Source organism: Coptis chinensis, chromosome 7 (genome assembly GCF_015680905.1).
Source record: "Coptis chinensis isolate HL-2020 chromosome 7, ASM1568090v1, whole genome shotgun sequence".
Classification (NCBI taxonomy): Eukaryota; Viridiplantae; Streptophyta; class Magnoliopsida; order Ranunculales; family Ranunculaceae; genus Coptis; species Coptis chinensis.
The window spans coordinates 27,901,474-27,921,097 of NC_141462.1; the positions used below are offsets into that span (position 1 = coordinate 27,901,474).

At 37.6% G+C, this 19,624-nt stretch overlaps 1 protein-coding gene and 2 long non-coding RNA genes across 3 annotated transcripts in view; all 3 read right to left on the reverse strand.

Annotated features, from left to right (window-relative positions):
- LOC147486923 (uncharacterized) overlaps positions 1–19,624 on the reverse strand; it is a 50,300-nt gene that overhangs the window by 10,691 nt on the left and 19,985 nt on the right. The window lies entirely within an intron of this gene.
- On the reverse strand, positions 4,730–5,641 carry LOC147486924 (uncharacterized). Its single transcript, XR_015203163.1, has 4 exons — positions 5,515–5,641; positions 5,246–5,412; positions 5,071–5,169; positions 4,730–4,976 (listed from the first exon to the last, which is right to left on the reverse strand). It is a non-coding gene; the product is annotated as an uncharacterized LOC147486924 (long non-coding RNA).
- LOC147486925 (protein INVOLVED IN DE NOVO 2-like) lies at positions 11,485–15,185 on the reverse strand. The gene is made up of 6 exons (XM_086572151.1): positions 14,890–15,185; positions 14,255–14,433; positions 12,968–13,114; positions 12,636–12,851; positions 12,195–12,442; positions 11,485–12,073 (listed from the first exon to the last, which is right to left on the reverse strand). The coding sequence occupies exons 1-5, from the start codon at positions 15,179–15,181 to the stop codon at positions 12,203–12,205; spliced, it is 1,074 nt and encodes a 357-aa protein (XP_086428277.1). The 5' UTR covers positions 15,182–15,185; the 3' UTR covers positions 11,485–12,073; positions 12,195–12,202.

Consider the following 19,624-nt stretch of genomic DNA (forward strand, 5'->3'; position numbering starts at 1 on the left):
TTAACATGTCCCATGAACAATACCATAGTAATAAAAGTTTCTTTGGAGTACATATGAATGTACACAAAACAAAGCGAGTAACAAAGCAAAATGATAGAAAAGAAAACAATTATCGCCTGAAAATAATATACAAATACAAGCCAAGAAACAAAGTTTAGGGAAAAAAAAATCAAACTGACAAAGTTGAAAGCGGCTAGAAACTATATCGCTGTCCTGGAGGTACTCAGTCGACCCAAAGACAAAAACGCAAACTTCCACTAAACAAAAAATTGTAAATTGAATTCAGAACTCATCTCATCAGTATAACCGTCCCCCATAAGCTGATTTCCATACATGTTTAGTTTGTATTAAGCACAATATTACTAAGCACCAAAGCAAGGTAATCCATAAATGTTTATGAATTGAGAATATGAAAAAAATACCTTGAAGAAACCCAACAACACCCGGTATACGCCTGCAAAAATCATGAGAGACAAATCTGTTCAATAAATATCAGCTTAACAAATGTCAATAGTGGCGCTCAACACGCTCCCTGATGGTGATTAATTTGATGTGTATTTTGTAAGATGCCTAAACCTTAAGAAAGGCATAAACTCAATGACCTCAAGAACGAAAAATAAAACTATTAGTCGAAGAGAATTTACTTCATTCTCACCCAAAAATTTAATGTAACTATAGCAAATTCAGTAACAACATTTTAACATAACTAACTCCCTATCATTATATTAATTTTCTGCAATTCTTTTCTCAACCAAATTGATGGGTAATGAGACGTGCTTTTCTTTTGGTGCATTTCTGGTTAATACATGTTGATTAGTATATCCTTCTAACAACAGTAGGACTACACCGTACTAATAAAAGCTCAAAGATGGTAAGAAATTGTAGGAGTTTGTTGAAGAGATCAGGTACCTCCATTATACGCCAAATTAGAATGTATCCTTCCGTCTACCTTAAAAAGCTTCAACATTTAAGTTTTTTTCAGAAGCTTTAAGAAATTTGTCTGGAAACTCAGTTAATGGGTGACACTTCATTGTAATTCTTGGGCACTTCCAATTTGTTCATAAAGGATCAACAAAATACAAACAAAAATTAAAAGCCAATGGCCACATACCTTAAGAACAGATTCCCATTGATTACTTCATATAGCTTCATTGAAAACATTCAAAACCAGTTTTGTCCAAAGTCGAGTTGATTTTGCAAAAATAGCTTTCATCTCAATGCCTTTAACATCATCTTCAGTTCTCAAAATCCAAATGGTTTATGGTTTCATTGGTAGATCAAGAAAACGTTCATGTTCACTCTAAATCAATATTTTCACAACATACCCCATTAAAACCTCATTAAAATCATAAAATCAAACCAACCACTCCAAAATTTAAATTGTCTACAATATTTAAATAGTACTTACATTTTATGTATACTAGTAGTTACAAATTTAATAGTACTTATTTGAAAAACTAAAAAAATAATCTTAGTTTTCGAGCTGGGCCATTCTCGGGTCGGACGGGGGTATGTCCATAACTGGCCCAATAGTCTTATCAGACAACATTTAAGTTTTAAGTCCCTATCTTATCGGTTTGGATTCAATCGGGCATCGGGCCTAGCCCGGCCCATTGACAGCCCTACTCCACAAGTTTCTTTCTTTGACATACTATATCACACTTTAGCTTTTCATTCTCTCGGTAAAGCCCAAGCGAAAGGGAATGTGCAGTATGTTGCATGTTCTTCATTTGTAAAGAGACTTCATAACCGTAAAGACAAACTTATGTCAAACCACAATCAAATGTGATTGGAAACATCAGGCGGTTCAAATGTAATAGGAAGTAAACGCTGGGAATGTTTTGTTAGGAAGCCAACTAATATGACATATTTTTAAGAGGCAAAAGAAGAATATATGGGAAGATCAAGCAGTTTATAAGTTTCAATAGTTACTAAACTGTAAATGCATATTCATGAACAATCCAGCGAGACTCAAGAATAGAGAATGCACATATTAAGTTATTAACAATAGTGTAAACCCTTGTGTGAATCTTTTACTTTGTAGAGGTCAAATCAATACAACTAAGAAATACTCCTGACACTGCACACCAAGTCACATAATTTCTTGTTTCTAAAAACACGATACCCCATAACAAATGAATTAACCAATAACAAATAAAGAATAATGTACTACTACTTTCCAAGAGAAAATACCTTCATCTAAATAACTGGCATACCTTCGAAATAGCGCAGATTTAACTTATGAATGTCATGTGTTGCTATATTGACACCTTTTTTCTTGCACCTTTTTTCATTGCACCTTTTTTCTTTCTATCTGAGTTTGGAGATTGTTAAAATATGTAAAGTATTCCAAGTTTCTATTTTCTATAAGTGTGGATACGTAATTAGTAGTTGTTGTTTTGAGTAGCTTGACACCCAAGCAAGTCAAGTATAAATATATGAACTAAAGTGTAAAGAAAACACTCTCTCTAACTCTATTACAATCATGTTTAAACTCTCCTAGCATCACCACTAACATAGTATCGGAGCATCATGTTCAAATCTAAGTTTAGTGGTATGCTAGGAGAGGCAACCCCCAAAATAAGTATACAAGAAAAAAAATCAAGTTTTTTTCAGTTTTCAGTATAGTATTCAATTCAAGTTTTAATCTTTCTCACAAGAACTTTCCGCTGGTGTTTAAAGTTTATTTGAAGAATGGCTAGGAGAAGAGATCCGAAGTTTCAAGGTTCCAGTTTTAGTATTAGTCTCAGTATTGTCTTTTAGTATTGTTTCGCTTCCGAAGTTTCCGTCTTCCGCAATATCTTTGTCTTAGTATTGATAAGAGGGGCACAACTTCTCTGTATCTCACAGTCTCTGAAATTAGTATTGGACAAGGCGCACACGTGCTCAAGATTGCCTTCGACAAGGCGCGCACGTGCTCCTCTCTGTATCTCGCAATCGCTAATCAGTATTGGTATAGGGGCGCACGCGCTCAATATTGCAAAGAATTATTTTTCCTCTGTTTTCAGTACTATTTCAAAAGTTCTCCACCTTGGTATCTTGATTGGAGGCTTCTGTTTCATATAGGTTTTCTCGACAACTTGCACGTTTCAGAAACTTTATTGCAATCATGGGTTTCTTTATTGAAAGTATTGATTCGCTTCCGCAGTTGGTGTATGGTGAAAATATGGAGATATGAGCTCGTTGAGTAATTTTGAGTATTGTTGGTATGTCAAATTTGAGGAATATAAAGTTTGATGCCAGTCTTGTTATGGATGTTTGAGTTTCTAACTTCTGCGCAGTTGGTATTGATAGCCAAAGTATTTGTTATATGTTTCAAGTTGTTCGTTTGAAGTATTATATTATAGGGGAACATGACCTCTATCTCGCGAGAAATTATTCTTTCTATCTTCCTTTGTTTCCAGAACTGTTCCAGAAGTTCGCAGTCAAAACAAGGAGCGCAACCCACCCTCCACCCTCTATAGTGCGTATTGTTTGATACATCTTCTGTTAGATTTTTTTTTTTTTTTTTTTTTTTTTTTTTGGATTGGAGTATGAAGTATTGTTTTTTGGAGTGGGCATAGGTTGATCTTTGGTTGTATAACTTCATCTTTGCTTTGTTATTTAAAGTGGGTATTGGTTGGTTGTATAATTTCAAGTTTTAAGTTTAGCATTGGTGGGGTGGTCCGTTTATTTATTGGGTTGGTATTTGGTCTCATCTGTTTCAAGTTCAAGTCGAAATAGACAAGCTTTTGTATGTTTTAACTTTGCTTTGTTTATTCCAACTTGAGGGGGAGAATATGGAGATATGAGGAAGAGTATTCATGTCTCCGTATTCCATCATGCCTTGGCGAACTCACTTCATGAGGGAAATGCGCCCCTCATACAAGGCATATCCAAGGGCGTGCGCTCCCTTTGCATCTCAACAGTATGACATCCCCACTATTCAGCACTCAAATTTTCAGGTAGCAGTCAAGCCTAAACTGCATGTATGTTTTAGGTAGCAGTCACGCCTAAACTGCACATATGTTCAGGTAGCAATCAAGCCTAAACTGCGCTCATCAGTATTCAGGTAGCAGTCAAGCCTAAAATGCGTTCTTTAGTATCCAGGTAGCAGTCAAGCCTAAACTACACTCATCAGTATTCAGGTAGTAGTTAAGTTTTAACTGCACCAATATTTAGTATTCAGGAGTACCCATAATAGTATTTTGTTGACATCAACAGTGTTAATTGATAGTAGCAGCCAAGAAGCGCACATCAAATTAGTGTTATCACTACTACAGAATGACATTTATACCACTGTTTTTAAGTGTGGTATAAATATATTTACCACTGTTATACAACCGTGACAATAGGTGGTGTGGTATATAATAATAGCAAAACTGTGGTATATATGTTTAACGGATACCACGGTTTTTTAAAGAACCGTGGTTTGTAATGCCCATTATATACCACGGTTGTCAACATAACCGTGGCATATAAGCTATTGAAACCGTGGTTTATATTAGTGTATGTGTTATAATACCGTGGTATATAGTTATACTAAACACTACGGTTTATGCCAAACCGTGGTATATATATATATATATATATATATATATATATTAATAATAATGCTAGTAACAGTTTTCCACTTAAAAACCAAACCTGCATAACAAAATTTACATAGCTTGCCTACATACAACATTTCCATCTTCCCAACAAATTCCAAAATGTACAATAAACTATCAAACATTGCAAAAAAAGATAATAATAATAATAAAAAAACTTCCATTAATTTTTTGAGTGCACTAAGAAAACAAACTTCAAATTCCTTTTCATAAATTAAAAAGGTAAGACTCATAAATTAAACTGGAGGGATCCGAACATAGCTAAAACTCATCCTCATTCGCTTCCGACTGAAACACCCCATTTTCCTGGATGAACTGAATAATATCGAGTCGAACACCGTCAAGTTCATCTTGCGTGTATGTCTCCTTCAATTCTAAATTTGTTATCTGGATGAGTCAAAGCACAACATGTGGAGTTACTATATAAGAATAAGGCGAAGTCGTTGAGCCAAATAAAGTGTTTGTCAAAACTTTCGAATACCTTATTTTCAAATGATCCAGTTGAACAAGCTTCTACTATTTCCCTCATAAACTTCATTGTATAATACCCACACTCTGTGCCACCTAGTTGATATGGACCCTAACATATAGACTCACAACATATGTAAACATATACTTTTCAAAGAAAAAGACAATAATGTGTAGGATTTGTTTACCTTAATCTTGTCCCACTTCAGCGGAACTCGTTTCCCATCAACCCTTTGCAATGTGAGGACCGCACTTCACAATAAGCGATTTTGAGAAGTATGTCTATTTCAAGTGCTCAATAGAAGGCATACATGAGAAACACAACTCCTTTATAAGTGCTAAGCATCTAAAAAAACTGATTGGATGGAAGTGTTAATATCTACAGCAGAGGCATTTTTATATATAAACTCATAACAAAGAGAGCAAACCGTAATGGTGTTGATCGCGCAAAACTTACATGTCTCTCTGTCTAATCTCTCTGAGTTTGACGGTCACGCTCATTCTTTTCTACCAATGCTTTTGCTTGAGGACAGGGACTCCATAAAAAACTTGACAACAATTTTCATAAAAAAGAGAAATAATATTGATGAATAATTTAGTATGAAACTAGTCAATGCACTTGAATAGGTTTTCTACATTTATAAGTTTTCTACATTTATAAGATGACAAGTAAAGATAATCATAAACACAAACAAATAGAGAAAAGCTAATCTCCACAGATGAAATTCTTCGTCTTTCTTGGTTTCCCCTCAACGCCCGGAATTCTCCGGATGACGAAGCACCTTTAACAAAGTAGAATTTAAGCAATTAGCATACTTTCTGGGAGCTCTCTTGATTACTATTGCCAGGAAGGCTTCTTACTGGCACAAGAGAAAGTGTAAAATCAACAAGATTACCTCCAAAGATTGAAGTGAGATCATCAACAATATTTTAGTTGAGGATGCCTTCCGCGATGGTCGACTAGGTTCCGTAAGATGTCCGACGGTCGTTTTGTTTCCGTTTTTTTTTTTTTTTCAATTGGGACTCAAAAGTAGACTCCTGATGCAGAAAACAAAGACGAAAATAATAGTCTGCTAATATTTCGGAAAAAAAAAACAATATCTTGCTTCTAATCTTATTCCCCAAAAGCGTTCGAAGTTGTTGTTAGGCCTTGGTGCATGCTAGCTCTACCGCCAGAAGAAAGACTCAAGATCATTCTCATTCTTTTGTTGACTCTCTCTTGCAGCAGCCCTCTCCACGAGCCTCTCAGAGAGCAGCCCCCTCTCACAAGCCTCTGCGGTTGTTGCTCTCGCCAGGCTTGCTCTGCTTCTTTTGCCGCGCCCGCTTCAACTCTTGCAACAGCAGCTCTCTCTTGCTTTTCGCAGCTACCTTCTCTGCTCTTTCCTTAGCATCGGCTGCTGCCCTATTGCCTGAGCTTGTATTCTCTCAGACAAAGAAGACGTTGGCATGCTCACGTGCCTCAGCATTGACCTTATCAACAGCAGCCTTTTACACCCTTAGGCGAGCATCAGCAGCTGCTCTCTCACGTGCCTCCCTAATTAGAGACGGGGTATATAGTCCCAAGAGTGTGTCCTAATTCTTAAATTCTGGTGTAGTGCAGCAACTTAGGATCCACTCAAAGTTAATTTTGAAAGATTCTGGTGAAGACACTTACAGCTGCTTTAAACTTAATAGATTGCCAAGTTGCCCACCAAGGTATCCACCAATGTCAAGTCCACTAATAGCTCTCTCACCTAATCCCCACAATCACCATAACTCAAATCTCTTTCATATTGGCCTAAAACATAAACGTATTCATAACTAGTTGCAAAATAACAACCATTATTATTATTCCCACTACTATAAATCCCATTTTCCATAGTTGAAAATGTAGTATCTCTTCTATCCTCAAACCCACTCCCAGAAATTTGTGACTTACCTGTTTTAAATATCTGCTGCAGACTGAGGTTGTGAATTTGAAGGCTGTGCTGCTTGACCATGTTGAGTGGAAAGAACTTCAGCACACAACTCCTCCGGAAGAGCATCCAGGAATGCAGGATTGATTGAACCTGAGTCAACTTCACTATTTATTTATTTGCTCTTGGTTGGACCATCGTGGAACTGCCTTGCCCAACACTTTTCGAAACCTCACTAACACTTTGAAGGATGCATCTCGCTACTTGCAGGCATGGTGTTACCTAGAGATCGCCAAAGGCAACACCTTCTTGTCGAGCTTCCAAATACTTCGACATTCGCAAACCCCTACAAGTAAATGTCGATTGGAGGTGAACAATAGTAAACATGACAAAAGCGGACCTATTATAACATACTCCTAATATCTTCTGAAGATTCTATATTGTCATTCAGCCGCTTATATACTAAAGATAAAACACTATACATGTTAACATTTGAAAGAATTTCCAAAAACAAAAAAGATAGAAACAAACCTATGCAATCCTTCTTCATTATGTGCATCCAATGACGAAATCACCGAGGGCTGTGGTCTAATACCAATATATAAACAACCTATAATCAACATAAACTATTACGATGAAAAATTCCAAAGAACACAATTTACACTAACTCATTCAATTTGCTCTAATGAAAACAATACTTTCAAAGGTTATACTTTTAACATGGTCTCTCTCCCGAGAGAGCAAGATTCCCTACCTTTGCCCGATAGTGCTTCTCTTGCTACTGCTGTCCACATCCCTCTTTAGAAAGTAGAGAGTCCAAGGTACAAACAGCTCCTTAGGCATCCTAACTCCAATTTTGCGCCGGGCGGAAGATATTTGTTGGTGTAGAAGCCCGGGAAAAAGTGACCGAGAAACATCGTTAACCAAAGCGAGTTTTAGGAAAGTGCGCACTCATTGACCTTTTGGTCGTTAATCAATACAAATAAGAAGGAATCAAATGGGATAATAAAACAGAAAAAAAAAAAAATCCAATGGCTCGTAAAAGGCGACAATAAGAAGGAATGCTTGATTGCAAGTTCAAAGAGACAAATGGAAGCCTTTGCGTATAATATTGAAGTTCATCTCAAGATGAGACCTTGAGGAAGATGCCTTAAAGTTCAAAAAAGACAAGATCTATGGTTTTAAAATTATGAAAGTTAGGCAATCAAAAAAAAGGTTATATAGTTCATGTTGGCTGTAGTACAAACGATTTAAACTTCGAAACATACTAGTTAACCATTCGAAAAGTAGACAGCTAATCTCAAACTTACCAATCACTTTCAAGAATTTCATTCCTCAACCTTCTTAGGGAAACAACAATTAATCTAGGAATTATATCATCTGCATGAGAAGAAAAGCATGGAATGAACTAGAGTTGAACTACAAATTTCAGTATATTCTGGAAGGAAAGGTCTAATGACTCCTCAAGTAACTAGAGTAGCCAAAAAGACCGACTCACTTGCAATACTTATGTGGACACATAACTGGAGCAGCCTTCAGCAAGTTCTTTATATCAGTCTGTTGGAAGAGAGAAAAAGCTATGTAGCAGTCACAACCTAGGAAATCAAACATAAACAATTTGTAAGAAAAACTGAATCTTAGATCAACTGGAACTATTTAATTAATACCGAAATTCTTTTGATTTTTTATTAACCAATCGAACCCAAACCAACGAAATATCCCAATTGAGAAGCGTAAATTTAGTCCAATCTTACAGTTCCAACACAAAGCTTAATTTTCCCAAATTTATCAACAAGAGAACCAAATAAACCTAACTTGAGCAGGTTTGATACGAGTTAAAAAAAAAACACTTATAAATTTGCTAGATGGGGTTTGGGTAGAAGAAAAAAAAAAAGGAGATCGAGGAGAGTGAGAGAGTGAGAGAAAGCATACCTGGTTTATTTCCTTCTTCCTCAGCGAGGGTTTGAATGAGGAGACACGAATGGAAAATGGAAAATAAAGACCAAAAGCACAATTTTTTTCTATTTAATTTAATTTAGTCCGTTAGTTCCGAATATACCCTTTTGGCTATTATTTTAGTTGTTTCCTAACGGACACGCATCTGTTACAAAATATTAAAATACTGCTTTGATAATAATTGGAAAAATAAATTGAAATATACTAACGGAAACCAAAAAAGCTCACAGTTATATCCGTTAGAAAGGTAGTAACGGATATATTTGTTACAAATGAAAATTTTGCCCTGTTACAAAATGGCCCTTATGGTGTAGTGATGGTGTAGTGACGATTGGGTTTTCTCACCATTGCGGGAATCCTAAGAGTCGTAGAAAGCTGTAGAAGTTGTGGGGAGAGACCCAGAGAATAGCGGGAATCCAATTTGAATGAGTTTAAGATCTTTATTTTTTTTTTTCGCGTATTTGACTATTTGGCATAAAGTCATAAACCACAGTAGAAAGTGGAAAATTTATATACCACTGTTTATGTTTAAGGTAGTGGGGATGTGGAGTACTCTCATGCTGGAAAAAAACTAACCATGGTATATGGCCCAACTTATCCCACGGTTTTCATCTAACTGTGACATATACTAGTAAACCAATAACCAAAGAAATTTCCGCCGTGGTATATAAGTATTTCCCACGGTTTTTTAAAGAACCGTGGTATAAACGTTCTTATTGACCGTGGTATATGTGTCATTCTGTAGTAGTGTATTGTTTTCAATTTATATTATGACAGCCATAATAGCGAATGTAGTGAGTAGTAGCCAAGCAGCGCGCCACTAAACCGGTGTTATGGTTTCAGTTTGTGATTGTGGTATACCTTCAGTATTCAGGTTAGGCATTGCCTACACCGATAGTTTCACTTTCTAGAACGTCTCAACAGTTATTCGAATTCTTCAACTAAAAACAATTCTATGCCAAAGGGGGAGCAATATTCTTATTTTTTATTTTTGCAATCCAAGCTGAAATTTGCATAGTTTGCGTAATTACAGCTTGAGGGAGAGTGTTGAAATATGTAAAGCATCTCACGTTTCTATAAGTGTGGATACATAATTAGTAGTTGCTGTTTTGAGTAGCATGACACCCAAGTAAGTCAAGTATAACTATAAGAACTAAGGTGTAGAGAAAACAACTCTATTATTCTAGCCTCCACTCTTTTCCATTCTTTTCTTACTGGTTACCCAATTACAATCATGTTTAAACTCTCCTAGCATCACCACTAACTAACAGAGATCAATTTTCTGATGTAGCTTATCATTCTCGGCCATTGCTTTATCAAAAGCTCCAGAAAGCTCACTGCACTGTTTTCCCCTTTCTTCCAGCATCTGTTTTTTTTTACATTGATTTGTTGATATTGCTTAGGATTCCTGAACATTGATTTACGAAGATGTAGTACAAGTTTATTGCACATTTTTTCTTTTTCTTCCATCATCTGATTTTTCACATCAATTGCCTGACGTAGCTTCTCATTCTCGACCATGGCTTTATCAAGAGCTGTAGAAAGCTCATCATTCCACTTTTTTTCCTTTTCTTCCAGCATCAGATTTTTGACATAGATTTCCTGATCATGAACCTTAGCTTTCTCATACATACAAATTAAATCTCTATCAATGTCTCTAGGAAGCTTATTGCACCTCATTTCCTTTGCTTCCACTATCTTCTTTTTAACATTGATTTGCTGACGTAGCTTATCATTCTCCTCCATTGTTTTATGAAAAGATGTAGAAAGATCAGTACACACTTATCCCTTTTCTTCATTTCCAGCTACACCAACATGAGTAGTATGCAGAGGTCTACGTTCCCAGCTTGCAGTTGCCTTTTTATCTGAACTTTCCACTTTCTTCTCTCCAGAAGCCTGACCTCCAACTACATTTGAGCACGCCATTGATGCAGTCTTACTTCGTTCAGCGTTGTTATCAGAAGCAAAAATATTACTTGTTGACCAAGGAACTACATTGTAGAATATATAGCATTGAGTTGGATATAAAACGTATTAATAATTTGTGCAAAAGTGGTAATTGAGTAGAAAAATATAGTGGAGTGTTGTCAATGAATGTATCGAATCGCATAAATCTGTGTGTCATTGTTCTTCATCTTTTTTCCTACCCACTAGATAGAATTCAAAACGATAGATTTGTCAATGCTTCTAAACTTAGTTAACAAAAAAGAAAAACACCTTCAAATTTGGATTGCATATAAGCAGCTTAATTATAATCTGATGATTTTGAGCACTATTTGTATACTAAAAGAACAAAGTAAAAGCAAGGAAACTTAAATTGGGTGGGAAGAAAAACGAATCTGAAGAGTATTTGAAGAAAAGCTTGAGAAATGAATTGATGTGCCCGCTTAAATCTTCTCAGAATTTGAAAGTTGGATTGTTTCGCGCGAAATTTGAATGTGGAAAAAGCTTGGTCCATTGTCACCAACTAATAGTATTTCTATTGTGTCTTCAATTGTACTAACGGCCTTCACTTTTTACTTTTCCTTAGTTCCCATCGCTGCAAATTTTCTCTTGATAAACTACATAGGGCATAAGGGCAAGCAATGACCACTAGCAGCTCATCAGAGATGCACAGGTAGAGAATATAGACCATGGAATAAAATAATTTGAAGGCCTTCTTTGGAGTGAAAGGCTCCTCCCTTAAAGTAATTGGCAATGGACTATGGAAACTATGACCAATTCAAGTGGCTAGCAAAGTAGCAAATCTACAACAGCACGTAATCGGTGCCTACAGTTTCCCCGCTAAGAAATACTTCTGTTGCTAACAAGTTCTTTACAAAATATTTGTTAATCAATACACTTAAATGGTTGCTTTATTTACACCAAAGTCTGTCCAACGTTCTTGTTAGATAGAGTCGTCGTCACTTACTCACTTCTTACGATAATTAAACATCAATACTGAGGCATGATATCCAGAAGACCTTGTTGCTGCACATCTAGCACACCATGTAAATGTGGACGGTGAAAACTCGGGCGAAAACCAAAATGTACACGCCAAAATGAACTTTAGGAGTTACATGAAACTGGATTCCATAAGGCAGAAAATGACACCATGAGGACCCTCGGCAGTTCAAGTGTATTTGTCTTTCCTAATGAATTCTACTCGGTGATCAGATCAGACACCTGAAAAAGTAGGAATTATATTTAACTGCCAAGTGAAATTTAGAGTGGGGAAAATTAGGTGCTGTAGGTCATGCTATTTCGAACATCATAATGGTTAAAAGGGAAAGAAATAAATGCTCACCTTGACTTTTACACTCTTCGGTGCTTGGACGCCGTCAAAATTTTCAATTTATTTAGGATGTACTCAATGACCTCCTTCAAACTGGCTTTCCTGACTTCCTTGAAGTTCCAAAGTTCACGAACTGCATATCCACCACTTGCATTGTACTCATTAATCTCCAACAAAGCCACAGCTACAGCATCGTAAACTTTCTCACCCCATTCATGCTTCAGCTCTCTTAGTTTTTCATCATTTTCATCTATTATCTCCTGTGCTTCTAATCAGTTAGATCCTCAAACAACAAGAAGCAATCAAATCAAAGTAGATATAAGTCATATAACGATAGTAGATCAATATAACGATAGTACTATCAGGTTTGATACAGGAGCAAAACAAGCAACATAAAATGGAAATTATCTCGAAAACAAGTAAAAATAAAAGACTAAGAACATTCGTACGTACATGAAATATTCCCTTGTTGCTTATAATTCTGAAAGGATGCCATTGCGAATTTTTTACATGTTCCTGCCACAAGGAGCACAAGGCAATAGATGTGACGTCCAAGTCTCCATTTTGCAGTTTCAGCGAACAAGCATCTTGAAATGGTTTCACATCTAGCACCCCCATCCGCTTTAACCCAATAGTTCCACGGGCATAGCTCAAAAAATCATCAAATCCCTTCATATAAGAAAGTTACTTTCATCCTCATGTGTTTCTCAAAAGATTTAATGAAGAACCACGAATAACATGTATTGCAAGGGAGTACAAGTATGTGAACCTAGACAAATTCTTACATCGATCAATGCTTTGCGTACTTCCTGCAGCTCATGGTTATACTTGCGCTCTACAACTGTAAGAGTCTGACATTGGTCTACTAGAGATTCCACTTCATCTGTCATCTCTTTTAGTTCCTTGCTCAAAACCTCTAACTCTTGTTGCATCTTAAACCAAAAATAGAATAATTAAAATGGGGTTTCTCATTAAAATCAACTAAGGCTAGCTGTCAGCTAGGCATAATGCAGAACCAACAATTTTATAAAAAAATATTCATGGTCCAAATCTATGTAATAAATCAGGAAAAGTTTGGAGCAAAACTGAAAATGTTCGAAGGACAAAGTTTACGCCTGAAGTTCAGTCATCCAGATACCTGTTGATACTTTTGGGTTCGGATTACTTTGAATGAAGCACCACCACAGGTTTGGGGTTGAGATTTGCTCTCATGAATGGCATAACTTTATAGCATCCAATACCAAGTGTGTGCAAGCCAGTTATAGCCAAAAAGAGGTCAAAACATGCATCACCGATGACAGAGAGATCTAATGATACTATTTAACTAAATAACTTTTGAATTGCTCGGTTTTAATTTACAGGTCAGGGTAATATAATTTGTGTTCTATGACGTACTTAACTAGAAATTTAGAACGAGAGAAATGGTGAATGCACCCCATGGTTGTAGTGGACATCGTTTCATACCCTGCCTATGAAAAACTTTTGAACATTAATAGATTCATGCATCAGACCAGAGAGTTAACATCTGTATTTATGCATCATACTTAAATAGTCTGTGTCTAACACCTCATATTCTTTATCCATGATCGACACTAACATGTCTAATGCATTAAGCCTAAATTAGCAATGATGGACACAGTCTCACTTTTCTTTGTGGAACTGCAATTAAAGAAAAAGATGTCTCCAATAACAAATCCAGCAGAATATTTTGGACATCAACAATCATATGAGAAGCAACAGAAATAGTAAGTTGATGACCGTTTATTACTTTGAGTCTCGATAAGAAACGGATCCAATTCCAATGACTAAAGGTATCTTTCTTAAACATTCTGTATGTGCATCTGACAAGTTTTATGCTAAAAGACCTAATAATAGTGTTTACCGGGAAATGAAATTTTACAAACGTTAATGTTTTTCCTTCTTATTATTCAATGGTAGGACTTTATATACCAGTTTTACTAGCTTAATGGGATCATACAAATACACACGAATCTTAGTTCAGATATATATTTTTGAATTGCGAATGTAATCATAAACAAGTGAAGTATAAACAATTGTAATCACATACTTACTTTCTCCTTAAGAGAGGAAGCATAATTTTTCTCTAGGTTGAGTTGGGTGTCATGCCTCTCTAGATCTTTATTCTCATCAAGTTTCTTTCTATGACATAATAAGTCGGACTTTAGCTTTTCATTCTCTTGGGAAAGCCTAAGAGAAAGGTCATGTGCAGTATCTTTCATGCTCTTCATTTCTAGAGAGCCATAAATAAAACCCATGTCAAACCACAAAGATATGGGAATGGAAACATCAGGTGATTCAGATATACAGTATTATGACGTTGGGAATGTCTTGTTAGGAATCCAACTTTTTTGACATACTTTAAGAGGCAAAAGAAGAAACTATGGGACAATTGAGAAGTTTATAAGTCTCAATATTTCTGAAGCTGCAAAAGTTCTAATCATGGACGATCTAGTGAGAATAAAAAACAGAGTTCACACATTAACAACGTTGGAAAATATTGTGTGAATCCTTACTTTAAAGGTCAAAGCAATACAACTAAGAAATCCTCCTGACTTGCCCCTCCTACATGAGCACCAAGTCAGGTGATTTCTTGTTTGTAGATTCTTTAAACCAAATATATTAATCAATACTGTACTACTACTTCCCAAGATCGAGAAAATGTCTTTATACATAAAACAGGGCATACCTTTCACATGACTAAGGTTTAGCTTATCTATCTCATGCATAGCATTGTTGAGAGCTGTAGAAAGTTCATTGCACCTTTTTTCTTTCTCTTCCAACATCTGAGTTTTGACATTGATTTGCTGATGTAGCATATCATTCTCGGTCAGTGCTTTGCTAAGACCTACAGAAAGCTCATTGTACTTCTTTTCCTTAAAATCTAGAGCCAGAGTCCAGACGTAGTTTATCATTCTCATAAACCTTTTCATTAAGAGCTCTAGCAAGTTCGTTTTTCTTCCAACATCTTTTTTTCTCATTCTCATAAACTGTTGTGAATAAATAACTGCGGAAGCAACGTTACCCACACCAAACGGATCAATCCTACACAAAGATTGATCTTTCTCAATAGACAAGACTTCAACACCCTCCAAGCAATATCCCAACACTTCTCAATATCAAATAACAAGCATATGAAATAAAACAATCAATGTAAAGAAGAACAAACCACAAGGCGAGATATAAGGTGGTTGACAATTTGCCTACATCCATGCGAGTTCAAGCTTTAATAGATGTAGACTAGCAGATTACAAGTCTCTCTCAATTCACTCACAAAGAATGAACACTCAACTCACAAAGAATTGTTCTCTTGTAATCACTCTCTTTCTTGGTTTTGGAAAAGTTAGGTTTTCAAAAACCTGATTTTGTTTTTATACCAAAAACCAAAAAGCGATTCTTGTAGCGAGGCCATAAAAAGACCCTGACTGGCGAAATATGGCAATATTAAAGCCAGCTCTTTTTGAAGAAGCGTTCTTGGAGTAGTGGGAGTCGTATTTCTGACTTCGGCCGTGAAACAGAATTTTCTCTACATTCTCCACCTCGGTGAGGTTTTAACACATAAAACCAAGCCGAACACATCAACAAGATCACATCCGGTAGGAACACCTCGGCAAAGGAAGAGCATTGAGAACTATATGCCCACCGGCTCTTTCAAACATGTAGGATTTGGAGCAAGTCCAAACGGTGTTGGAACTTAAGTGACAACGTCGGCATATGGCGGGGTTGTCATGGGTGTCTACTTTCTCAAGTGCTACATCACCATCCTCAGCGACATCGTATAAAGTGATATCGGACATCAATATGCTTGGTCCGACCATGATGAACTTGGTTCTTCGCCAAATGAATAGCACTCGACTATCACAATACCGCGGAACATTGCGCTTTCAATACCCAAATCATCTAGAAGACCTCGAAGCCATAGTGCCTCTTTCCTTTGCCTCTGCCGCTGCCATATACTACGCCTCGGTAGTAGATAGAGCAAGTAGCTGTAGCATAGACCTCCAACTAACGGTGCACCATGCATCATAAACACATAACCGATGAGTCGATCGTCGTCTATCTAGATCTGCATAATCAGAATCCACAAACCCAGCGACATAACAAGTGCCTCCACCATAAGCTAATCCCACATCCAAAGTACCCTTCAAAGTACCTTAGTACCCATTTCTTTGCCTCCCAATCTTTGCTTCCCGAGGATTTGCCATATACTGCTCACAACACACTAAGCGTGTTGAAATCCGGGCGTGTGCACACCATAGCATACATCAAACTACCCCGCGGCACTTGCATAAGGAACATTAGCCATATGCTTTTGTTCCTCCGCGAACTAGGAGAGAACTTAGGCTGAAAGCCTAAAATGCCCAACTAAAGGGTAGAAACCGACTTTGCATTCTCCATACCAAATCGAGAAATTACTTTCTGAATGTATTTCTTCGAGATACAACTATCCGTCGGCTTCTTCCTATCTCTGTCAATCTCCATGCCCGGATCTTCTTGGCTCCACCTAAGTCTTTCATCTCAAACTTCGAGCTAAGTTGAGATTTCAACTTGTCTATCTCCACCATGCTTTTGGAAGCAATAAGCATGTCATCCACATAAAGCGGGGAGATAGATGAAGTCATTTAAAAAGCCTTCTAAAAGTAAATGATCATACTTGCCCGGGTGTACTCATGTTGCATCATGAATGTGTCAAAGCGCTTTACCATTGCAGGCGATTGCTTTAAACCCGATTGACCGATTCAATTTGCATACATAATCTTCTTTCTCAAGCAGCGACAAACCCCCGGGTTGTCTCATATAGATCTCTTCTTCCAAGTCCCCATGCAAGCGGTTTTCACATCAAGTTGCTCTAACTCCCGGTTGAAGTGAGCAACTAAACTTAATAACACACGAATGGGCATTATGTTTGACCACGGGAAAATACCTCATTGTAGTCAACTCCTTCCTTACGTGAAAAACCCTTTGCTACCACTCTTTGCCTTGTACCCGATCTTGTCGGTTCGGGAAGGACCTCTTTTTCTTCGAACACCCATTTTTTGCCGATAGTCCTTTTGCCCTTTGGCAATAAAACTAGGTCCCATGTGTGATTTTTATCAAGAGATTCCATCTCTGCGCTTGCATAGCTACCAACCAATCTCGTAATGAGCATCTCTAACGGCTTCCTTGAAGCTATCGGCTCATCATCTTGATATTCGGTCATATGCCACTAAATCCACGACCATAGTGTTTCACCGGCTTCCGTGCCCATACTTGTGCGCTTCTTTAACTTGTCTCGTGGCCTAGGGTCAGCCACTACAAGTTTGCGGATGCTCTTGCTCTTTTTGTGCGGTTCCATGATTTGGTACCTCATCATGATCTAACCCGGTCATCTGGCTGCATCGGACAACTCAAGCTCGACAGCTTGAACTTCTATAGACTCACCATTACGCCCGACTAAAAACTGAAAGATAAACGGAAGTCTCATCAAAAGTAACATCTCTGTGACCCGGGAACTTGTGGGCTTCTAGACACCACAATCGTATCCCTTTACCCCATTTGCGAGCCCTAAGAATATGGCCTTCTTAGCTCACAGGATCTAGCTTCTGTCCCTCACATGGTAGTAAAATTTGTCGATCAAAATATAAGATACTATAATCATTTGGGTTACGACCACACCTCATAAGGTGTCACGCAATCTAAGTTAATGCTTGGTGACCTATTATTAAGGTAACATGCCATGGACCTTTGCATCGCCTAATACTCTTTGCCTAGGCGGCATTAGACAATAAACATTTTGCTCTTTCAAGCAAAGTTCTATTCATCCTCTCGCCATTCCATTCTGGCGTGGCGTGCTTTTTAATAATGCGGCAATTCCACGTTAGCGCCTGGAACTCTTGGAAAGGTCCATAGGTATACTTTCGATTACCATTTGTCGGACCGTAATGTCTTTACCTTCCTATGAAATGCGATTCTCAACCCTTGCCTTCCACTTCTTAAATGTCTCAAACACTTCATCTTTCGATTTCATCATATACACCCACACATGGCGAGTATGATCATCAATGAATGAGACATAATAGCGGTTACCTCCCTTGGAAGCCACCACGGAGGGTCCCCAAACATCGTATGCACATAATCAAGGATGCGTTGTTGTGTGCTTGCTTGACTTGAACTTGACTCTGCTTTGCTTCCCGTAGGCCTTGATGCTCCGCGGAAACCCCATACTTGGCTTCTTCAAGTTCTTCAAGAAATTCGCTTGCATAACTTTCGGACAAACCCTTTTTTCACTCATATGCCCTAAGCGATATGCCACATCTTAGTTTTCGGAATCATTACTACATGCACTTTTTTGCTACATCGCCTATCACCGTACTACCAATCGAGTATACAAGGTTCCATATTTTTGACCCTTCATAACAACTGAAGAGCCATGAACAATATTTAGGACTCCATTAAGCCCACAAACTTGTGGCCTTTGGAATCAAGGTACCAAGAGAAATAAGACTTTTCTTTAGCTCGGGGAACATGTCTCACATCGGTTAGAGTCCTCACTACACCATCATACATCTTGAACGGTATAGTTCGATTCCACCGTCTTACAAGCAGCGTCATTTACCCATTAAAACGGAACCGCCATCAATGCTCTCATAAGAAGTAAACCACTTTCTATTCGGGCACATATGATAGGAACATCGAATCAAGAATCCACCTCTCGGTCATATAGTCTTGTGTGGATTGAACTAAATCCTCTTGAACGTGAAGCATAATTTGCCTCAAATTTTGCCTTACCTTTCTTCGACCATCTCTCTTGTTCTCTTTCTTGGGTGAGGACAATTACTCAGCGTAATGTCCTTTTTCATTGCAATTGTAGCCTTTGTACATGTTTTAAAGGCTTCTTTGACTTGGACCTAGAATTATCATTACTTGAATAATTACGTTGGGCGAATTTCCTCTTGCCACTAGCCCCGACTTGCATCGATGCTATTCTCTGCGTGTCTTCTTCATCAACTCATAAGAAAGAAGTGCACTCGAACTTCATCAAGATCGGCGACTTCTCGTTCATGAATGTAGTCATTAGATGCTCATAACTTTACGGCAAGGAGAATATCAAACATGCCGCTTGATCCTCATCATCCATCTTCATACCAACATTCAAATAATCCGCTAGGCGTCGACGGAACTCACTAACGTGCTCTTTGCATCGTTGAACCATCGACCATCATGTACCGATAAAGGCGCTTCTTAAGGTACATCTTGTTAAATCATGCTCTTTGTCATATACATAGACTCTAGTTTGAGCCAAATACCGGCAGCGGTATTTTCTCCCATCACACTATACATGACCTCATTAGCAAAGACATAACCGGATTGATGAACAAGCCTGAAGATCGAACTCTTCCCAATCATCATTGCTCATACTCGCCGCCTTAGATTTAATCCCCTTC

What these genes read in the sequence shown, in the direction of transcription:
- LOC147486925 (XM_086572151.1), bottom strand. Translation starts at nt 15,181, where the DNA reads ATGAGAAAAAAAGATGTTGGAAGAAAAACGAACTTGCTAGAGCTCTTA. An exon ending in AAACCTTAGTCATGTGAAAG is followed by an intron (nt 14,434 to 14,889) that starts GTATGCCCTGTT and finishes ATGGCTCTCTAG; the next exon opens with AAATGAAGAGCATGAAAGAT. An exon ending in TACGCAAAGCATTGATCGAT is followed by an intron (nt 12,852 to 12,967) that starts GTAAGAATTTGT and finishes TCTTATATGAAG; the next exon opens with GGATTTGATGATTTTTTGAG.